Below are 17,289 nucleotides of genomic sequence, written 5' to 3'. Positions count from 1 at the left end.
CTCATTTCATCACTGAAACTCAATTTATGCACCAAAATTCACCCGAAAGCGGGGACACCCCAAATCCTCCAGGCAGAGCCCAGCCGGACCCGCAACTCCTCCTCCTCCTCCTCCTCCTCACCGGGGTTTTGCCCCCTCCAAACCCGCCCGGCCACGCTGTCCCCAGCTCTGGCGCTGTCCCCCGGCTCTGGGGTCCCCTCAGGGCGGGAGCAGCGGGGCTCGGGCGCTGCCCATGGGGTCGCTGCGCTGCCCCGTGCGGATGTTGAACATGGGCAGCGTGGAGAGCGGCCGGGCCACGTCCCGGGGCACGTCCCTCCTGCCGGCCATGAGCCGCAGCTCCCGCGTGTCCCCCACGATGGAGCTGTGATGGAGCAGCTGGAGGCTGCGGGGACAGCGCGGGATGGAGCTCGGGCCGCCGGCACCCACCCCTCAGGGACCCCTTTGTGGGGTGCCCTGTCCCGTCATGGGGCCAGCACAGGCAGTGTTTGGGTGTGCGCCCCAAAATTGGGATCTTCACCCCAAAAGTGAGGGTGTGCACCCCGACACTGGGGGCTGCTCCTCGTCACGGGGTCTGCTCAACCTTCATTGGGGTCTGTGTGTCATCTCTGGGGTCTGCCCCCCAAAAGCGAGGGCTGAACCCCATCATTGGGGTCTCTGTGTCATTTCTGGGGTCTGCCCCCCAAAAAGCGAGGGCTGAACCCCATCATTGGGGTCTGGGTGTCATTTCTGGGGTCTGCCCCCTCATCTTTGGGGTCTCCTCCCTGCCCGGGGTCCCTCAGAGGCTGCCACAGAAGTGAAGCAGCTCCTTGAGCCCCACCCCGTGTCTGAGAGGGGTTTTGGGGGGCCCGAGGGGTGGGGAGGGCAGGAGAGGGCTGGAAGGGTCCCTTATGGGGTGGGGGGACCTTTAGGCTCCGTGGCACCCCCAAAGAGTTGATTGTCCCCCCTCTCTGTCCCGTTTTCCTGCCCAGCTCTGTCCCCACACTTGGCCATAACAAAACCCCCCCAAAGCAGCCCCCCAAAAGCAGCCCCCACAAAGCAGCCCCCCAAAACAGCCCCCAGCACCCCCACAGTCCAACCAGGACTCACTCAGACGTCTGCAAGTCCCGTTTTTCCCTACAAAACAGAAGAAAAAGGGAAAAACCCCAATAATTATGGCGGGAAGGGCTCTCACCACCCCCGGCTCATCCCGGGGGTCACAAGGGCCGGGGGGGGGACACCCGGGGGGGGTCCCCGTGGCCTGGCAGGATGGGGGGACCCCCGACTCACACTCCCTCCCTGCGGCAGCACATGAGGTGGCCCAGGAGCAGGGACAGCAGCGCGGCCACCGCCAGCGGCACCAGCAGCGTCACCAGGAACGGGGACAGCAGCTCCCGGGGGGGGGCCTCGCTGGGGGGCTCGAAAGGGGCCCCCCCCTCCAGAACCCCCGGCCCCCACAGCGGCCCCGGCGGGGTGGGGCTGGGAGCCACCTGCAGCTGGGGGACAGGGGGGTGAGGAGGGGCTGGGGACGGCTGGGGACACGGGGGGACATGGGGGGACACGGGGGGACATGGGAGGATATGGGGGGACATGGGGGGACATGGGGGACATGGGGGGACATGGGGGGATACGGGACATGGGGGGACATATGGGGACATGGGGGAACATGGGGGGATACGGGGGGACACGGGGCACATGGGGGAACACAGAGGGACGTGGGGGGACATGGGGGACACGGGGGGACATGAGGGGACACAAGGGGACACAGGGGAACACGGGGGGACATGGGGGATTGAGGGGACATGGGGGGACACGAGGGGACATGGGGGACATATGGGGACTTGGGGGACATGGGGGAACATGGAGGAACATGGGGGGACACAGGGGACATGGGGGGGACATGGAGGTACATGGGGACATGGGGGACATGGGGGACACGGGGGGACATGGGGGACACGGGGGGACATGGGGGACGTGGGAGGGACACAGGGGACACCAGGGGACACAGGGGGACGTTGGGGGGACACAGGAGGACACGGGACGCTCACCAGGGTGAGGTTGCACCAGCGGATGGAGAAGTGGGGGGCGAAGGTGTCGTAGCAGGAGGCCAGGGGACGCTGGCCACGGTGACAGCGGGCACGGCTCTGTGGGGACACGGCCGAGGCCAGGCACGGCGAGAAGGGGCTGTGGGAGCCCACCTGGACATACACCCTGTGGGGCAGAGCACCCCAAAACCCACCATGGTGAGCAGGGGCTGTGGGAGCTCAGCTGGACATACACCCTGTGGGGTAGGGCACCCCAAAACCCACCATGGTGAGCAGGGACTGTGGAAGCTCAGCTGGACATAAACCCTGTGGGGCAGAGCACCCCAAAACCCACCATGGTGAGAAGGGGCTGTGGGAGCTCAGCTGGACATAAACCCTGTGGGGCAGAGCACCCCAAAACCCACCATGGTGAGAAGGGGCTGTGGGGGCTCAGCTGGACATAAACCCTGTGGGGCAGAGCACCCCAAAACCCACCATGGTGAGAAGGGGCTGTGGGAGCCCAGCTGGATGTACACCCTGTAGGACAGGGCACCCCAAACCCAGCCATGGTGAGAAGGGGCTGTGGGGGCTCAGCTGGACGTACACCCTGTGGGGCAGAGCACCCCAAAACCCCCACGGTGAGAAGACCCCACACGTTCACCTCCACCACTGGTGGCAGGTGACCACAAAACCCACCATGGTGAGCAGGGGCTGTGGGAGCCCACCTGGACGTGCATCCTGCACAACAGGGCACCCCAAAACCCAGCCATGGTCAGGAAGGGCTGTGGGGGCTGTGGGAGCCCACCTGGATGTACACCCTGTGGGGCAGGTGACCCCAAATCCAGCCATGGTGAGAAGACCCCACATGTTCATCTCCACCACTGGTGGGAGGTGACCCCAAAACCCGCCACGGTGAGCAGGGGCTGTGGGAGCCCACCTGGACATAAACCCTGTGGGGCAGAGCACCCCAAAACCCACCATGGTGAGCAGGGGCTGTGGGAGCCCACCTGGACGTGCATCCTGCATGGCAGGTGACCCCAAACCCACCATGGTGAGAAGCCCCCACACCACTGATGGGAGGTGACCCCAAAACCCCCTCAGGGGTGCTGAGGACATCCCCATGACCCCCCCAGCCCTGCCCGTACCCCTCCTTGCGGCCCTCGATGGGCAGCGGGACGCGGCCACCGCGGTCCAGGGCGGAGGTGACATTGACCACGTGCAGGTCCCCGCGCTCCCAGAGCCCGGCCGAGGCCTGCAGGAACATCTCCCGCGCTGCCTCGGGCAGCAGCTCCTCCACGTCCCTGTTCCCCACCAGGAACTCGGCCTGGAACGGCGCCTCCCCGCCTGCGGGGACAGGGGACACCCGTGGGGACACCCGTGGGGACAGCCCGTGGGGACAGCCCGTGGGGTAGCACCCGTGGGGACACCCCGCAGCCACCACGGGGCCATCCCGGGGGGTTTGGGGCATTTGGGCCGTACCTGGAGCGGGGGTGACAGCGATGACGAGGCGCTGGGACGCGGTGGCGAAGGTGTGGCGGTTGTAGGCCAGCACCTGAGGGGACACAGGGGACACCTGGGCTGGGCCAGCTGCGGTCCTGGCTCACCCCAAGAGCTGTGGGGCCATACCTGGACACTGTGGGGCCGTACCTGGACACGCTGTGGGTGCCCAGCTCGTACCTGGATGCTGTGGGTGCCCAGTTCAGGGGACAGAGGGGACACCTGGGATGGCCCAGCCATGGTCCTGGCTCAGCCCAGGAGCTGTGGGGCCGTACCTGGACACTGTGGGGCTGTACCCGGATGTTGTGGGTGCCCAGCTCATACCTGGATGCTGTGGGTGCCCATTTCATACCTGGACGCTGTGGGTGCCCAGTTCGTACCTGGGTACTGTGGGTGCCCATTTCATACCTGGATGCTGTGGGTGCCCATTTCATACCTGGATGCTGTGGGTGCCCAGCTCATACCTGGATGCTGTGGGTGCCCAGCTCATACCTGGATGCTGTGGGTGCCCAGCTCTGGGGCTCCGGGGCAGCCGTACAGGAAGCTGGGCTGGCTGGGGCCCCTCTGGGCCAGGCGCAGCCACCGGGGCAGGTCCGGGTGTCCCCACAGGTGGGCACGGAAGGTCACTGGGGCTGTGGGGACACGGGCAGTGGGTATGGGCACTGCCAGCTGTGCCCCCTGCCCCACCCAGCTGCTCCCCACAAAGGGATCGTCCCTGGGGGTGCTGCTCCCATTTCTGAGCTGTGACCCCAAACAGACACCCCAAGGCACTGGGGTGGTGCTGGGGGAGCCCCAAACGGGATGGACGGACAGACAGACAGCCCAGCTGGGGTGATCCTGGACAGGACCATTGGCCAGTGCCCCACCCCTTTTACCATCCCCAGCCCCCCAGCATGGCCCTCACCATCATCATCCTCGCTGCCACTGAAGGCCTCCAGGAAGGGCTCCCTCTCCAGCTCGTGCACAAAGATGACTCCGGTCTCGGCAGGGACGTGGAGGTCGGGGAGGACGTGGTGGTCGGGGACAGTGGCCAGGGACACCCCCAGGGCCAGGGCTGCAGCCACACGTGGGGCTGGAGCCAAGGCTGGGACCATGGTCCCTCCCTGCCTCAGTTTCCCCAGTGCCCACAGACCCCTGGGGCTCTCAGAGGGGTGGGAACGTGTCCCTGCAATGCCAGGTGTCCCTGCAATGCCAGGTGTGCCCAGGGCACAGCAGGAGGATGTTTGGGGAGGGGATGGGGACAGGGACAGGATGGGGTCAGGGCTGGGACAGGGCAGGGGACAGAATGGGGACAAGGACAGGATGGGGACAAGGACAGGATGGGCCCAGCGCCTTCCCCAGCCCTGGCTGTCACACAGAGGTCCCACTCATTGTCCCCTGCCGTGTCCCACACCCCGCTGGCACCGGGACATGGTGGCTTTTTTTAGCTCTGGCACGTCCCAGCCCCGTCCCCCCCTGTCCTCCCCCTTGCACCCCCCGTGTCCCCCCCAACTTTGGGGTTCCCCGTCCCCTCGGTCCCCCCGGCCCGGCCGTGTCCCCCAGAGGGTGACAGGGCTGTCACTCGCCTGCCAGCGCCCAGAGCCGGAGCAGCTCGGGGCCCTCCATGTTCCCGCACCGGGAGCGGGGCCAGCGCTGATTGACGGAGCCAGCGGGGCCGGGGGGGCCCTCGGGGGGGTCCCACAGGGGACACCCCTCCAGTGCCACCTCCTGTCACCGAGGCAGGCGCTCCAGGGCTGCCCGGCGGCTCCCGTGTGCCCCGGAGGGGCCCCGAGGTGTCCCAGGGCGGGCTTGTCCCGGTGCCACCACTCGGGGGTGGCAGGGCGGCAGCGGGGGGGACACTTGGGGACACCTGGGGACAGGCGAGACCCCCCCGGCATGGCCACAAGCGAGACAGGAACACGTGTGTGCGCTGAGTGGGGACGGTGACACGAGCGGAGGGCGCTGGGACAGCGGGGGTGGCAGTGACGGGGACATGGGGGTGACAGTGACAGGGACATGGGGGTGGCAGTGACAGGAACCTGGGGGTGGCAGTGACGGGGACCTGGGGCGGGGGGCGATGGCAGGGGGGGACAGGGGGGTCGTGGGGGGGAGCTCCCCCGTGTCGCGTCACGCACAAAGGGCTGGAGGTGCCCTGGTGACACAGGAGGGGACAGTCCCACATCTGCAGGGTCCTGCTGCCAGTGTCCCTCCCTCACTGGGGACCAGGGGTGTCCCCTGTGCCCCCCTCCGCCTGCAGCAGGGACCCCCCCCAACATGGCCATGGGGGCCGGGTCTGCCCCCCTCGCCCTCAGGAACGCAATGGGAAGAGAATAAAAAAGGCAAATAATCCCCCCAAAATGTCCCCCGGCCGTGCAGAAAGGGGGGGCGGCACTGTCCCCACCGCTCCGGGCCCTTGTCACAGTGTCCCCTCCTGTCGCCACTGCCAGGGGATGCGCTGCACACCCGGGGGGGTTCAGGGGGACATCAGGGTCCTTTGGGGACACCGGGGCCGGGGGGAGCTTTGGGCGTGGGGGGGGCCGGGGAGGGGGAGCAGGGGACATGTGGGGGTGACAGGGGACACAGGGGCACGGGGACAGAGCCGGAGGGGACACAGGGACAGGATGGGGGACGGGGGTACAAACTGGGGGGACACGGGGATAACGGGGGGGGGGGGTGTGGGTACAAACCTGGGGGGGGGGGGATATGGGGACATGGGGACAAACCCGGGGGGGTGATGTGGGGACAGGATGGGGGGACACAGGGGCAGAGCCGGGGGGCGGCTCCAAATCTGGGGGGTGCAGGGACGAGACTGAGGGGACACGGGGACAGAGCTGCGGGAGAGATGGGGACAGAACTGAGGCGGGCGAGGGGGGGGACGACGCAAGGGGGCAGAGCTGGGGGAACACACGGGGACAGATCTGGGGAGGGGGACACGGGGACAGAACCGGAGGGGAACACGCGGGGACGGAACCGGGGCGGGCGGGGGGACACGCGGGGACAGGAGCGGGTGGGGACACGCGGGGACAGAGCCGGGGGGTGGCAGCACGGCAGATCCGGCGGGGGGGGCCCCAGGCTGCACAGCGCGGTGCCGGGGGGGCCCCGCCGCAGGGAGGGGACCCCGGAGCGGGCGCGGGGAGCGGAGCGCAGCGTCCCCATGGCCGGGCTGCGGCGGCGGCGGCGGCGCTGAGGCCGAAGCGCGGCTGAGGAAGAGGAAGAGCGAGCGCTGCTCAGACCCAGAGGGCTCTGCGGGCAGCGGGGCGGGCAGAGCGCGGCGGCGGCGGCGGCGGCGGCGGCGGCTCCATCACCGGCGCGCAGAAAAGGGGAAGAGGAGGAGGAGGAGGAGCGGGGAGGAAGGAAGGAAGGCAGGAAGGAAGAAGCGGCGCGGCGGAGGGGCCCGCGGGATGGCCATGGCCTGACCGGGCCGGGGCAGCGCTGCCCCCCGGCACAGCCCCCCCGGCACAGCCCCCCGCCCATGGCGCGGTAGCGGGCGCGGGGCCCGGGGGCAGCGGCGGCGGTGGCGGCGAGCGATGCGGGCGCCGGGACCATGCTGAGGACCGAGGCCGGCGGGGCCGGGGGGGCCCCCTCGGCCGGGGGCGCGGCGGGGGCCGGGGGGCTGCGCAGCGCGTCCCCGCACCGGAACGCCTACGAGGCCAGCATCCAGGCCCTGGCGCCCACAAAGGAGGCCGACGGCGAGGACGGCAAGAAGAGCCGCGGGAAGAAGTATGGCTCCAACGTGCATCGGATCAAGAACATGTTCCTGCAGATGGGGACGGCGCCCGGCCCCGAGGGCGCCTGCGACCTGGCCAAGGCCAAGGAGAAGCCGGTGCGCCTGTCCCTGCCCCGCGCCGGCAGCCTGGGCGATGGTGTGGACCAGGGCAGCCTCCTCAAGCTGGGCACCAGCGTCTCGGAGCGCGTCAGCCGCTTCGACTCCAAGCCCGACAAACCCTTCTCCAAGCTGCAGGAGACCCGCAAGATCTTCGAGAGGAGCCCGCAGGAGAAGGCCACCAGCACCAAGCTGCTGCTGCGCAAGGAGCGCGCCGGCTTCCAGGACCGCAAGCTGGACGTGGTGGTGAGGTTCAACGGCAGCACCGAGTCCTTGGACAAGCTGGACGCCGACGCCGTGTCGCCCACCGTGAGCCAGCTCAGCGCCGTCTTCGAGAAGGCCGACCTGAGGAACAACCTGCACAAGGCGCAGGGCCGGGCGGCCGCGCCGCTGGGCGCCAAGGCGGTGGCCAAGAGGCCCAGGGTGTTCACGCCTGGCACGCGCGGCGATGGCACCGGCGACGGGCACAGCACCCCGGCCCGCGCCCGGCCGCCCGAGGAGGAGAAGGCAGCGGCGAAGAGCGGGCGGCCGGCGGAGAAGGAGGCGGCCGCGCCAAGGGTGCAGGAGGTGTGCAAGATCAAGCCCGTGGAGGTGGAGGAGAGCGGAGAGGGCGAGGAGGAGGAGGAGGAGGCGGTGGCGGGTGAAGCGGTGCCCGCGCCCCAGCCGGCCAAAGGGGATGAAGGCCCAGCGGCGCCCCGGGCGGACGGGGCCTCGGGGGCGGCCGCGGGCAACGAGGGCGTCAAGGGCGAGCGGGCGGAGGAGGGCGATGGCTCCGAGGAGGCCAAGAAGGAGGACTTCTCCGAGGCCGACCTGGTGGACATAAGTGCCTACAGCGGGCTCGGGGAGGACTCGGGGGGCAGCGGGCTGGAGGAGGAGGAGGAGGCCGAAGGGCTGTACGAGCCCGAGTCGGGCTGCGTGGAGATCCCGGGGCTGTCCGAGGAAGAGGAGCCCGTGCCCAACCGCAAGATCCAGTTCAGCACGGCCCCCATCCAGGTGAGCCTGGCTGGGCAGGGAGGGAGGGCAGCCAGGGTGAGGGGTGCCAGGGTGAGTGGTGCCAGGGTGATGGATACCCCAGGGTGAGGGGTATCCCAGGGTGAGGGGTACCAGGGTGATGGGTACCCCAAGGTGAGGGGTACCAGGGTGATGGATACCCCAAGGTGAGGGGTACACCAGGGTGATGGGCAGCCCAGACTGGGCTGTGTGACCCCCACAAAATCACCCCTTTAGCAGGGATAGAAAAAAGGGCTGGGGGTCTGTGTCTCCATGCTCTGTGCCCCCCATGGGACAGGGCTCCCTGTCCCTGTCCCTGTCCCTGTCCCTGTCCCTGTCCCTGTCCCTGTCCCTGTCCCTGTGCTGGGGGAAGCAGGGCCTGGGCCTGGTTAATTATCTGGTTAATGAAGGGCCATGCCTGGACCCCCAGGCCCAGCGTGACAGGGACAGGTGGCCCTGGGACCCAGCACAGCACCCAGTGCCACCCCCGTGTCATGCCCAGGCTGGGCCCAAACTGCTCCATATTTTGGGTGGGGATGCCTGAAATGCCCCGGAGTGGGGCTGGGGCATCCCTTGGGCTCCTCCCTGCCCGGGGGTCCCTGGGGACAAGGTGGCCATGGGGGGGATGTGCCCCCCCGTGTGCCCAACCCGGTGCCCAGGACGGTTTCGGGAAGTGGAGGCAGAGGAGGAAGGGGAGGAAGGGAGGAAGGGAGGAAGGGAGGAAGGGGAAGTGCCTCGGCAGCGTGGCCGGGTGGGCGGCATCACCCCCCCCTCCCGCTCCCGACAGGGATCCTGCGGGGTTCGGGGGTCCCCAGCCGGGATGGGGAGGGGATAAAGGGGCCGTGCAGCTATTTCGGGGTGTCCCCTCCCTCCCGCCCGGATCCCCCCGGCCGCAGGAGCAGCGGGTGCTTTGTGCCGGAGCCGGGTTATTTTTAGAGCCCGGCCTATATTCTGGCTCTGAGTCAGAGCGGGTGGGTGGCCCCACCTGGGACGGGGACAGGGGACAGGGGACAGCCGCTGCCATGGCCCGGCTGGCTGGGGACAGCGGTGGCCGTGACCCGGGGCGCTGCAGCCTGAGGGTGGCCTTGGTCCCGTGGGATGTGCCAGCCCAGCCCCGGGAAGGTGCCCCGGCTGTGGATGGGGATTTTGGGATGCTCTGCTCACCCCATGGATGGGGATTTTGGGATAGAGGAGGTTTTGGGATGCTCTGCTCACCCCATGGATGTGGTTTTTGGGATAGAGCAGGTTTTGGGATGCTCTGCTCACCCCATGGATGGGGATTTTGGGATGCTCTGCTCACCCCATGGATGGGAATTTGGGATGCTCTGCTCACCCCATGGATGTGGTTTTTGGGATGCTCTGCTCACCCCATGGATGGGGATTTTGGGATGCTCTGCTCACCCCATGGATGCAGTTTTTGGGATGCTCTGTTCAATCCCATGGATGGGGATTTTGGGATGCTCTGCTCACCCCATGGATGTGGTTTTTGGGATGCTCTGCTCACCCCATGGATGGGGATTTTGGGATGCTCTGCTCACCCCATGGATGCAGTTTTTGGGATGCTCTGTTCAATCCCATGGATGGGGATTTTGGGATGCTCTGCTCACCCCATGGATGCGGTTTTTGGGATGTTCTGCTCGCCCCATGGATGGGGATTTTGTGGTGCTCTGCTCACCCCATGGATGGGAATTTGGGATGCTCTGCTCACCCCACAGATTAAGGTTTTGAGGTGCTCTGCTCACCCCATGGATGGGGTTTTTGGGGTGCTCTGCTCACCCCATGGATGGGGTTTTTGGGATGCTCTGCTCACCCCATGGATGGGGATTTTGGGGTGCAAAGCCTCTCAGCTGGGGGGGGGGCACATGTAGGGGTGGGTGGGGTGCACACCCAGGTGTTAGAGCACCCCAAACCCCTGCCTGGGTGATGCTGAGCCCCCCCAAACCCACTGGAGGGAGGGTGGGTGACATTGGGGACCCCCACGCATCCCAGCACTGGAGTCACATTGCAGCCCCTTCCCCACATCCCAAATCTCCCAGGACCCCGGGGGATGGGGGGGACAGGATGGGGGGCACAGCAGAGGACCCCCCCAGGGATTTCCTGTGGCCAGGGGGACATCGTTCTGTGTCCCCTGCCCTGCTCCTCCCTGTCACCCCTGGGTGCCACACCGTGGGTCCTCCCTGTCCGTGGGTGTCACCAGCCTTTGTCCCCTGACACTGGGCCCTAATTCCCTTTGTGGCCAGGCTTTATCCCGTGCTGTGTGATCCCTAATCCCCTCGCACCAAGGGGCTGGGGCCCCTCCAGGGACATCTGCCAGGCCTGGCCAGCCCCTCCCCACAGCCCCCAGGGAGCAGGGCATGGTTCCAGCCTGGGCACAGCAGCCTGGTGCCCATCCCAGCTCAGCCAGGGAGGCTCTGGGGTGTCCAGGCACCGTCCCCTGTCGCCGAGCCACCCTCACTCCCTTTGTCCTTCCCAGCTCCCCCTGTCACCATTTGGGGCCGGGGTTCTCCAGGGGCTCGGTTCAATCCTGGGGGGCACCTGTGGGGCGTTTCCCCCCTGGCTGAGCCCTCCCTCGTGCCCCCAGGTGTTCAGCACTTACTCCAACGAGGATTACGACCGCCGCAATGAGGACGTGGATCCCATGGCGGCCTCGGCCGAGTACGAGCTGGAGAAGAGGGTGGAGAGGCTCGACCTGTTCCCCGTGGAGCTGGAGAAAGGTGGGTGCTGCCCCCAGAGCTGTCTCCAGGGCAGCCTGGAGGTGCCAGCCCGGCAGGACACGGCTCTGTGTGCCCGCAGACTCGGAAGGGCTCGGCATCAGCATCATCGGGATGGGCGCGGGGGCCGACATGGGCCTGGAGAAGTTGGGAATCTTCGTCAAGACGGTGACAGAAGGGGGGGCAGCGCACCGGGACGGCAGGTACGGCTGGGGACAGCGGGGCAGGGCTGCCAGGGCTGCCCTGGGGCTGGGCAGGGGCTGTGAGCCTGCCCTTGTCCCCAGGATCCAGGTGAACGACCTGATCGTGGAGGTGGACGGCACCAGCCTGGTGGGGGTCACGCAGAGCTTCGCCGCCTCCGTGCTCAGGAACACCAAGGGCCGAGTCAGGTACGAGCTGGGCCTTGGGGAGTGGGCAGCCCTGAGACCCCCCCCCCAGGCCCTGCTGAACCCAGGCATCCCTGCCCCACAGCCTGGCCCCACAGCCTGGCCCCATCTGCCCCCAGAGCGCCACCCTGGTGCCCCCCAAAGTGCTCCCAACTCATCCTCACCCCTTGAATGGAGACCTGCAGGGCTGTCCCCTGGCTGTGCCCTGGGTGTCCCCTGGCTGTGCCCCCCCTAGATGTCCCCTGGCTGTGCCTCCCCCAGGTGTCCCCTGGCTGTGCCCTGGGTGTCCCCTGGCTGTGCCCCCCCCGGGTGTCCCCTGGCTGTGCCCTGGGTGTCCCCTGGCTGTGCCCCCCCTAGATGTCCCCTGGCTGTGCCCTGGGTGTCCCCTGGCTGTGCCCCTGGCTGTGTCCCCTGCCTCCCCCCCTGACCCGTGGTGCCCCCCAGGTTCCTGATCGGGCGGGAGAAGCCAGGGGAGCAGAGCGAGGTGGCGCAGCTGATCCAGCAGACGCTGGAGCAGGAGCGGTGGCAGCGCGAGATGATGGAGCAGCGCTACACCCAATACACCGAGGATGACGAGGAGGTGAGGGGACAGCGCTGCCCTGCAGGGACACAGGCTGGGGGTGGCACGGTGGGGACCCTCCAGGTGCCAACCCTGCCCCTGTGCCCCCCACAGACCGGGGAGTACGCCACGGACGAGGAGGAGGAGATGAGCCCCATGTTCCCCAGCGGGGAGATGGCCATCGAGGTGTTCGAGCTGGCCGAGAACGAGGATGCGCTGTCCCCCGTGGAGATGGACCCCGAGAAGCTGGTGCACAAGTTCAAGGAGGTGAGGAGGGGCTGGGAGAGGGCAGGGGGTGCCCACCCAGGGGGCTGTGCCCACCCTGTGCCCACCTTGGCTCTCCCACAGCTCCAGATCAAACACGCCGTGACTGAGGCTGAGATCCAGCAGCTCAAGAGGAAGGTGAGGGGGGGTCCTGCCTGCCCAGGGGTGGGGGGACACCCTGACAGCTGCCCTGGCACCCTGAATGTCCTTCTCCACCTGCCCTGCATGAGCCATTCCACGTCCTGCCATGTCCTGCCATGTCCTGCCTGTCACCTGGCTGTGCCATGCCATGCTGTGCCATGTCCCATCCCCATGGCTCCCATGGCTGTGCCATGTCCCATCCCTGGCTGTGCCATGTCCCATCCCCTGGCTGTGCCACATCCTGCCTGTCACCTGGCTGTGCCATGTCATGCCACACTGTGCCGTGTCCCATCCCCATGGCTGTGCCACGTCCCATCCCCTGGCTATGCCATGTCCCACCCCATTCCCTGGCTGTGCCGTGTCCCACCCCTGGCTGTGCCATGTCCCACCCCACCCCCTGGCTGTGCCACACCCCGTGGTGACACCGCTGTCCCCAGCTGCAGTGCCTGGAGCAGGAGAAGGCGCGCTGGAGGGCCGAGAAGGCCCAGCTGGAGCAGAGCGTGGAGGAGAACAAGGAGCGCATGGAGAAGCTGGAGGGCTACTGGATGGAGGCACAGAACCTGTGCCAGGCCGTGGACGAGCACCTCAAGGAGACCCAGGCCCAGTACCAGACCCTGGAGCGCAAGTACAGCAAGGCCAAGCGGCTCATCAAGGAGTACCAGCAGAAGTGAGGGCAGCTCCCAGAGTCCCCTCGGGAAGGGACCTGTCCCCAGGGTGTCCCACCCCTCCCAGGCACCCCTGTCCCTGGGCACAGACTGTGCCACTGGCCTGAGCCATCCCCTGGCCGTGGGTCCCTCCCTGGCTGTGGGTCCATCCCCTGGCTGTGGGTCCATCCTTGGCCGTGGGTCCATCCTTGACTGTGGGTCCATCCTATGGCCATGGGTCCATCCCTGGCCGTGGGTCCATCCCCTGGCTGTGGGTCCATCCCCTGGCTGTGGGTCCATCCTTGGCTGTGGGTCCATCCCCTGCACACCAGACCCTCCCTGGGCAGCCCCTGTCCCTGTGCCCTTGGTGTGGAGCCCTTGAAGGGTTCTGACCCCTCTGTGGCACCCCCTGTCCCTGGGCACAGCCCGTCCTTTGGGCAGGGACAGATCCCTGAGGTGCCAAACCCTCCCTGGGCACCCTCTGGCTCCAGGCATGGACCTTCCCTGGGCATGGGCTCACCCCTGGGGAACCAACTCCTTCCCCTTGACTCAGACCCATCCCTGGGGTGCCAAATCCTTCTGGACCCCCTTTGTCCATGGGCAAGGACCTTCCCTTGGCACGGATCCATTTGGGCAGGGCCTGGAGCACCCTGGGACAAAGGATGAGCTTTGAGTTCCCTTCTGAGCCCAACCCTTCCAGAATCCCACGATCCATGGGGCACCAGCTCCTTCCTGAGCATCCCTGGGCATGGCCCATCCTCTGGGGGATCCCTGGGCACCCCAACCCAGCAGGGTCCTGCCCTGGCACCCAAACCCCTGGGACGTGCCCTGGCTGGGGACGGGCACCCATGGCGCGGGTCCCCACAGGGAGATCGAGTTCCTGAAGAAGGAGACGGCGCAGCGGCGGGTGCTGGAGGAGTCGGAGCTGGCGCACAAGGAGGAGATGGAGAAGCTGCAGGAGAAGGTGGGCACGGGGCGCCGGGACGCGGGATGTCCCTGACCCCCTGCCTGGCCCTGCCCAGCCCCGCCGTGCCAGCGATGGATCCCGGGATCTGCTCGGGATCGGCCGCCAGATCCCACCGGGCGGCCCCGGAGCTCCGGACTGAGCCACGGATCCCGCACCGGACCGTGGGGGATCTGCTCCCACCGGACCCTGCTGCTCCTGCTGCCGGATCGCCCGGGATCTGCTCGGGATCTGCCTGGGATCTGCTCCCCGAGCCTCCTCCCGGGCCTGGATCCCGCTCTGGATCGCAGCGGATCTGCCCGGCCTCCAGCTCTGGGGCCTGACGTGCCCTGAGGGGCGAGAGGGATCTCCTGGGGCAGTGGATCCCAGCTGTGCATGGGGGATCCACGGGGTCCCGGTGACCAGAACTGAGTGAGGGGAATCCCAAAAGATCCTGGTGACCAGAACCGAGCCTGGAGGATCTGTGGGATCCCAGTGACTGGCACCGAGCGCAGGGGATCCCAAAGGATCCTGGTGACCAGAACCGAGTGCAGGGGATCCCAAAGGATCCCGGTGACCAGAACTGAGTGAGGGGGATCCCAAAGGATCCCAGTGACCAGAACTGAGCCTGGAGGATCTGTGGGATCCCAGTGACCGGCACCAAGCGCAGGGGATCCCAAAGGATCCCAGTGACCAGAACTGAGTGAGGGGGATCCCAAAGGATCCCGGTGACCAACACCGAGTGCGGGGGATCCCAAAGGATCCCAGTGACCGGCACCGAGCCTGGGAGGATCTGTGGGATCCCGGTGACTGGCACCAAGCACAGGGGATCCCAAAGGATCCCGGTGACCGGAACCAAGCCCAGGGGATCTACGGGATCCCGGTGACTGGCGCCGAGCGCGGGGCCCGGCGCTCCCGTTGGGATCCCATGCTGGTCATGCTGGATCCCCCACGGGTCCTGCGGGGCAGAGCGGATCCCAGAGGATCCCAAAGGGTCCCGCCGGGGGGGTCACCGGGGAGGGGCCGGCCCTGCCCGGCCGGGGGGCACCAGGGCACAGCGGGGAGGTCCCCAACACCCAGCAGAGCCCCCCCCCCCACTCAGCCACCTCCATCACCCCTAAAATGTCCCCTGGCATATCACAGAGACTCACCCAGCACCTGCCTGCAGCCCCCTGCCCATCCCAACCCATCCCTGTGCCCCCCATGTGTCCCCAGTCACCCCCACGTGTCTCCAGTCACCCCCACGTGTCCCCCAATCGCCCCAGTGTGTCCCCCAGTCACCTCTGCGTGTCCCCCAGTCACCCCAGCGTGTCCCCCAGTCACCCCAGTGTCCCCCAGTCACCCCAGTGTGTCCCTCAGTCATCCCTGTGTCCCCAGTCTGCCCCCCACGTGTCCCTCATTCTCCCCCTTGTCCCCCACTTCCCATCTCTGTGCCCCATCCCCGTGTTCCCTGTCCCCCCTGTGCCACCCCCCATGTTCTGCCCCCCTTTTCCCCTCTCCCTGTCCCCATGGCTGTGTCCTCCCGCCGTGTCCCCTGTCCCCATGCGTGTCCCCGTGTCCCCCCCACCCCGGTGTGTGGCCCCCCCCGGCCCCCCCCGCTGAGACCTGTCCCCTTTGCTGTTTTTCAGATCTCCGAACTGGAGGCCAAGCTGCAGACTTTGAAAAATTCCAACCCGACCTAAACCACCCTCAAAAACCGCAGCGATCCTGGGGGGGGGGCGGCCCCCTCACCCCCCCCGCCCCACCCCGGCCCTGCCCCCTCCCCTTCCCAGCCCTTCCCCGGGGGGAGGGGGGGGGGGTGAGACCCCGCCAAGGCCTCCTGGTGCCCCCCACCCCCCTCAGGGGGCACAGACGGGGAGGGGTCGGGGGGGACACCCCGCGTTCGTGTCTGTGTCCAGTGTGAGTCTCGTGGTGACGTGATGGACCCGCGGGGGGGGCGCGGCCCCCCCCAGGCCTCCCCCCTCCCCTCGACGTGACCCCCCCCCCCCCCACGCCCCCCCGGACACAGCTGGCACCACCCCAGATGTGAGCCATGCTGGGGGGGACGCTGGGAGCCCCCCCAGACCCAGCTCCTTCTCTTGGGACTCACCGGAGCACGGCCGGGGGGGGGCCTTTACCCCCCCCCCCCCCCACCCACGGACTCACCCCCAGCCCCACATCGAGGTGACCCCGGGACCATCGCCATGGGGGGGGACCCCGAATGTCCCCCCCCCGACCCCCTCAGTGCCACCATCGCCGGGCAGGGGGGACCCCCGAGCCTTTGCCAAGCCCGCAGGGGATGGGGGGGGGCACCAGCCCCACTGCCGCCCCCCCCCCGGGAAGGGGGCGCTGCCTGGCACCCCCCTCTGGGGACACCCCGCTGCCCCCCGACCCCGGGGCTTTCGCCTTCCCCGGGGAGGGGGGGTCCCCTCTGGGGTGGGGGCGATGCTCCCACCCCCTCACCTGTAAATAACCCCCCCCCCCAAAATCACAGCATTTCTCTGGGGCTGGGACACCCCCCAACCTCCGGCCGCCCCCAGCCGGGCCGGGGGGGGGTCCCGCCCTTTGATTTTCATTTCTATTTCGCCCCCCGCCCCCCGCCCCCGAGTCTCCGACAGTAACTGGATGTGGGGGCAACTGGGAGCCAGAGCTGGTTATACTGGGAAGGGGAGGCGGGGGGAGCGCGCGGGGCGGGGGCGGGGCGGGGCTGGGGGGTCCGACTGGATTGGAGCCACTTTGGGGAGGGGGGTGGGGGCTATTTAAAAAGGGGGGGGGGGCGGGAGGGGGCGTGTCCGGGGAGCGCGAGCCCCGGGGGGGGGGCCGGGGTTATTTAATCTCACACGTGTACCTGTGGGTGTATATACTATATATAATGTACCTATGTACCACCGCTCCCGCTCTCCGCGCCCGCCGAGACCCCCGCCCCATAAACGCGACCCCCGCCCCATAAACGCGGGCTCGGCCTCGCCCCCCGCCTCCTCCTGCCGGTGGATGGGGCTGGCGCACCGGGGAGGGTGGAGGGGATGCGGGGAATCATTTGGGGTCACGGCAAGGAGTGGGAAGGGGTTGGGGGGCACTGGGGCGGGTGAGAAGAACTGGGGACATTGAGGGGGGACTGGGAAGGATGGGGGAACTGGGAGTGGTTTGGGGTGGTGGGAAGAACTGGGGGCGTAGAGGGGAGTGGGCAGGGTGGGGGATATTGGGAGGACTGGGAGTGGTTTGGGGTAGGGGGGCAGAGGGGAGTGGGCAGGGCGGGGGACACTGGGAGGGACTGGATGGCCCTAGGGGACACTGGGAAGAACTGGGGGGCACTGGGGGAGATGGGCACGGTGCGGGGGTGCACGGGGAGGATCCCCTGAGCCGGGGGACCCTC

The 17,289-nt window shown here is 68.0% G+C and overlaps 2 protein-coding genes across 4 annotated transcripts; one reads left to right on the top strand and one right to left on the bottom strand.

Annotated features, from left to right (window-relative positions):
• Positions 1-47: 47 nt before the first annotated feature.
• SGCA (sarcoglycan alpha) lies at positions 48-6,444 on the bottom strand. 2 transcript variants are annotated; one of them, XM_071451055.1, is made up of 9 exons: positions 5,063-6,444; positions 4,402-4,551; positions 3,990-4,129; positions 3,480-3,552; positions 3,146-3,344; positions 2,025-2,187; positions 1,267-1,466; positions 1,087-1,113; positions 48-382 (listed from the first exon to the last, which is right to left on the bottom strand). In XM_071451055.1, exons 1-9 carry the CDS (start codon positions 5,100-5,102, stop codon positions 199-201), a joined length of 1,176 nt encoding a protein of 391 aa, XP_071307156.1. In that variant the 5' UTR covers positions 5,103-6,444; the 3' UTR covers positions 48-198. The 2 variants fall into 2 exon arrangements, with proteins under 2 accessions (XP_071307156.1, XP_071307155.1); XM_071451054.1 differs by having other exon boundaries at positions 51-382; positions 1,267-1,472.
• A 377-nt stretch (positions 6,445-6,821) lies between these two features.
• On the top strand, positions 6,822-15,702 carry PPP1R9B (protein phosphatase 1 regulatory subunit 9B). Of its 2 annotated transcripts, XM_071451050.1 has the most exons (10): positions 6,826-8,292; positions 10,871-11,003; positions 11,083-11,203; positions 11,285-11,389; positions 11,831-11,966; positions 12,060-12,212; positions 12,294-12,347; positions 12,788-13,017; positions 13,862-13,958; positions 15,566-15,702. In XM_071451050.1, exons 1-10 carry the CDS (start codon positions 7,021-7,023, stop codon positions 15,617-15,619), a joined length of 2,355 nt encoding a protein of 784 aa, XP_071307151.1. In that variant the 5' UTR covers positions 6,826-7,020; the 3' UTR covers positions 15,620-15,702. The 2 variants fall into 2 exon arrangements, with proteins under 2 accessions (XP_071307150.1, XP_071307151.1); XM_071451049.1 differs by having other exon boundaries at positions 6,822-8,292; positions 11,831-12,212.
• Positions 15,703-17,289: the final 1,587 nt, after the last annotated feature.

This window comes from Agelaius tricolor, unplaced genomic scaffold, assembly GCF_023055355.1.
Source record: "Agelaius tricolor isolate 1412-34295 unplaced genomic scaffold, bAgeTri1.0.p SCAF_31, whole genome shotgun sequence".
NCBI lineage: Eukaryota > Metazoa > Chordata > Aves > Passeriformes > Icteridae > Agelaius > Agelaius tricolor.
This window is presented reverse-complemented; position numbering and strand designations above follow the sequence as displayed.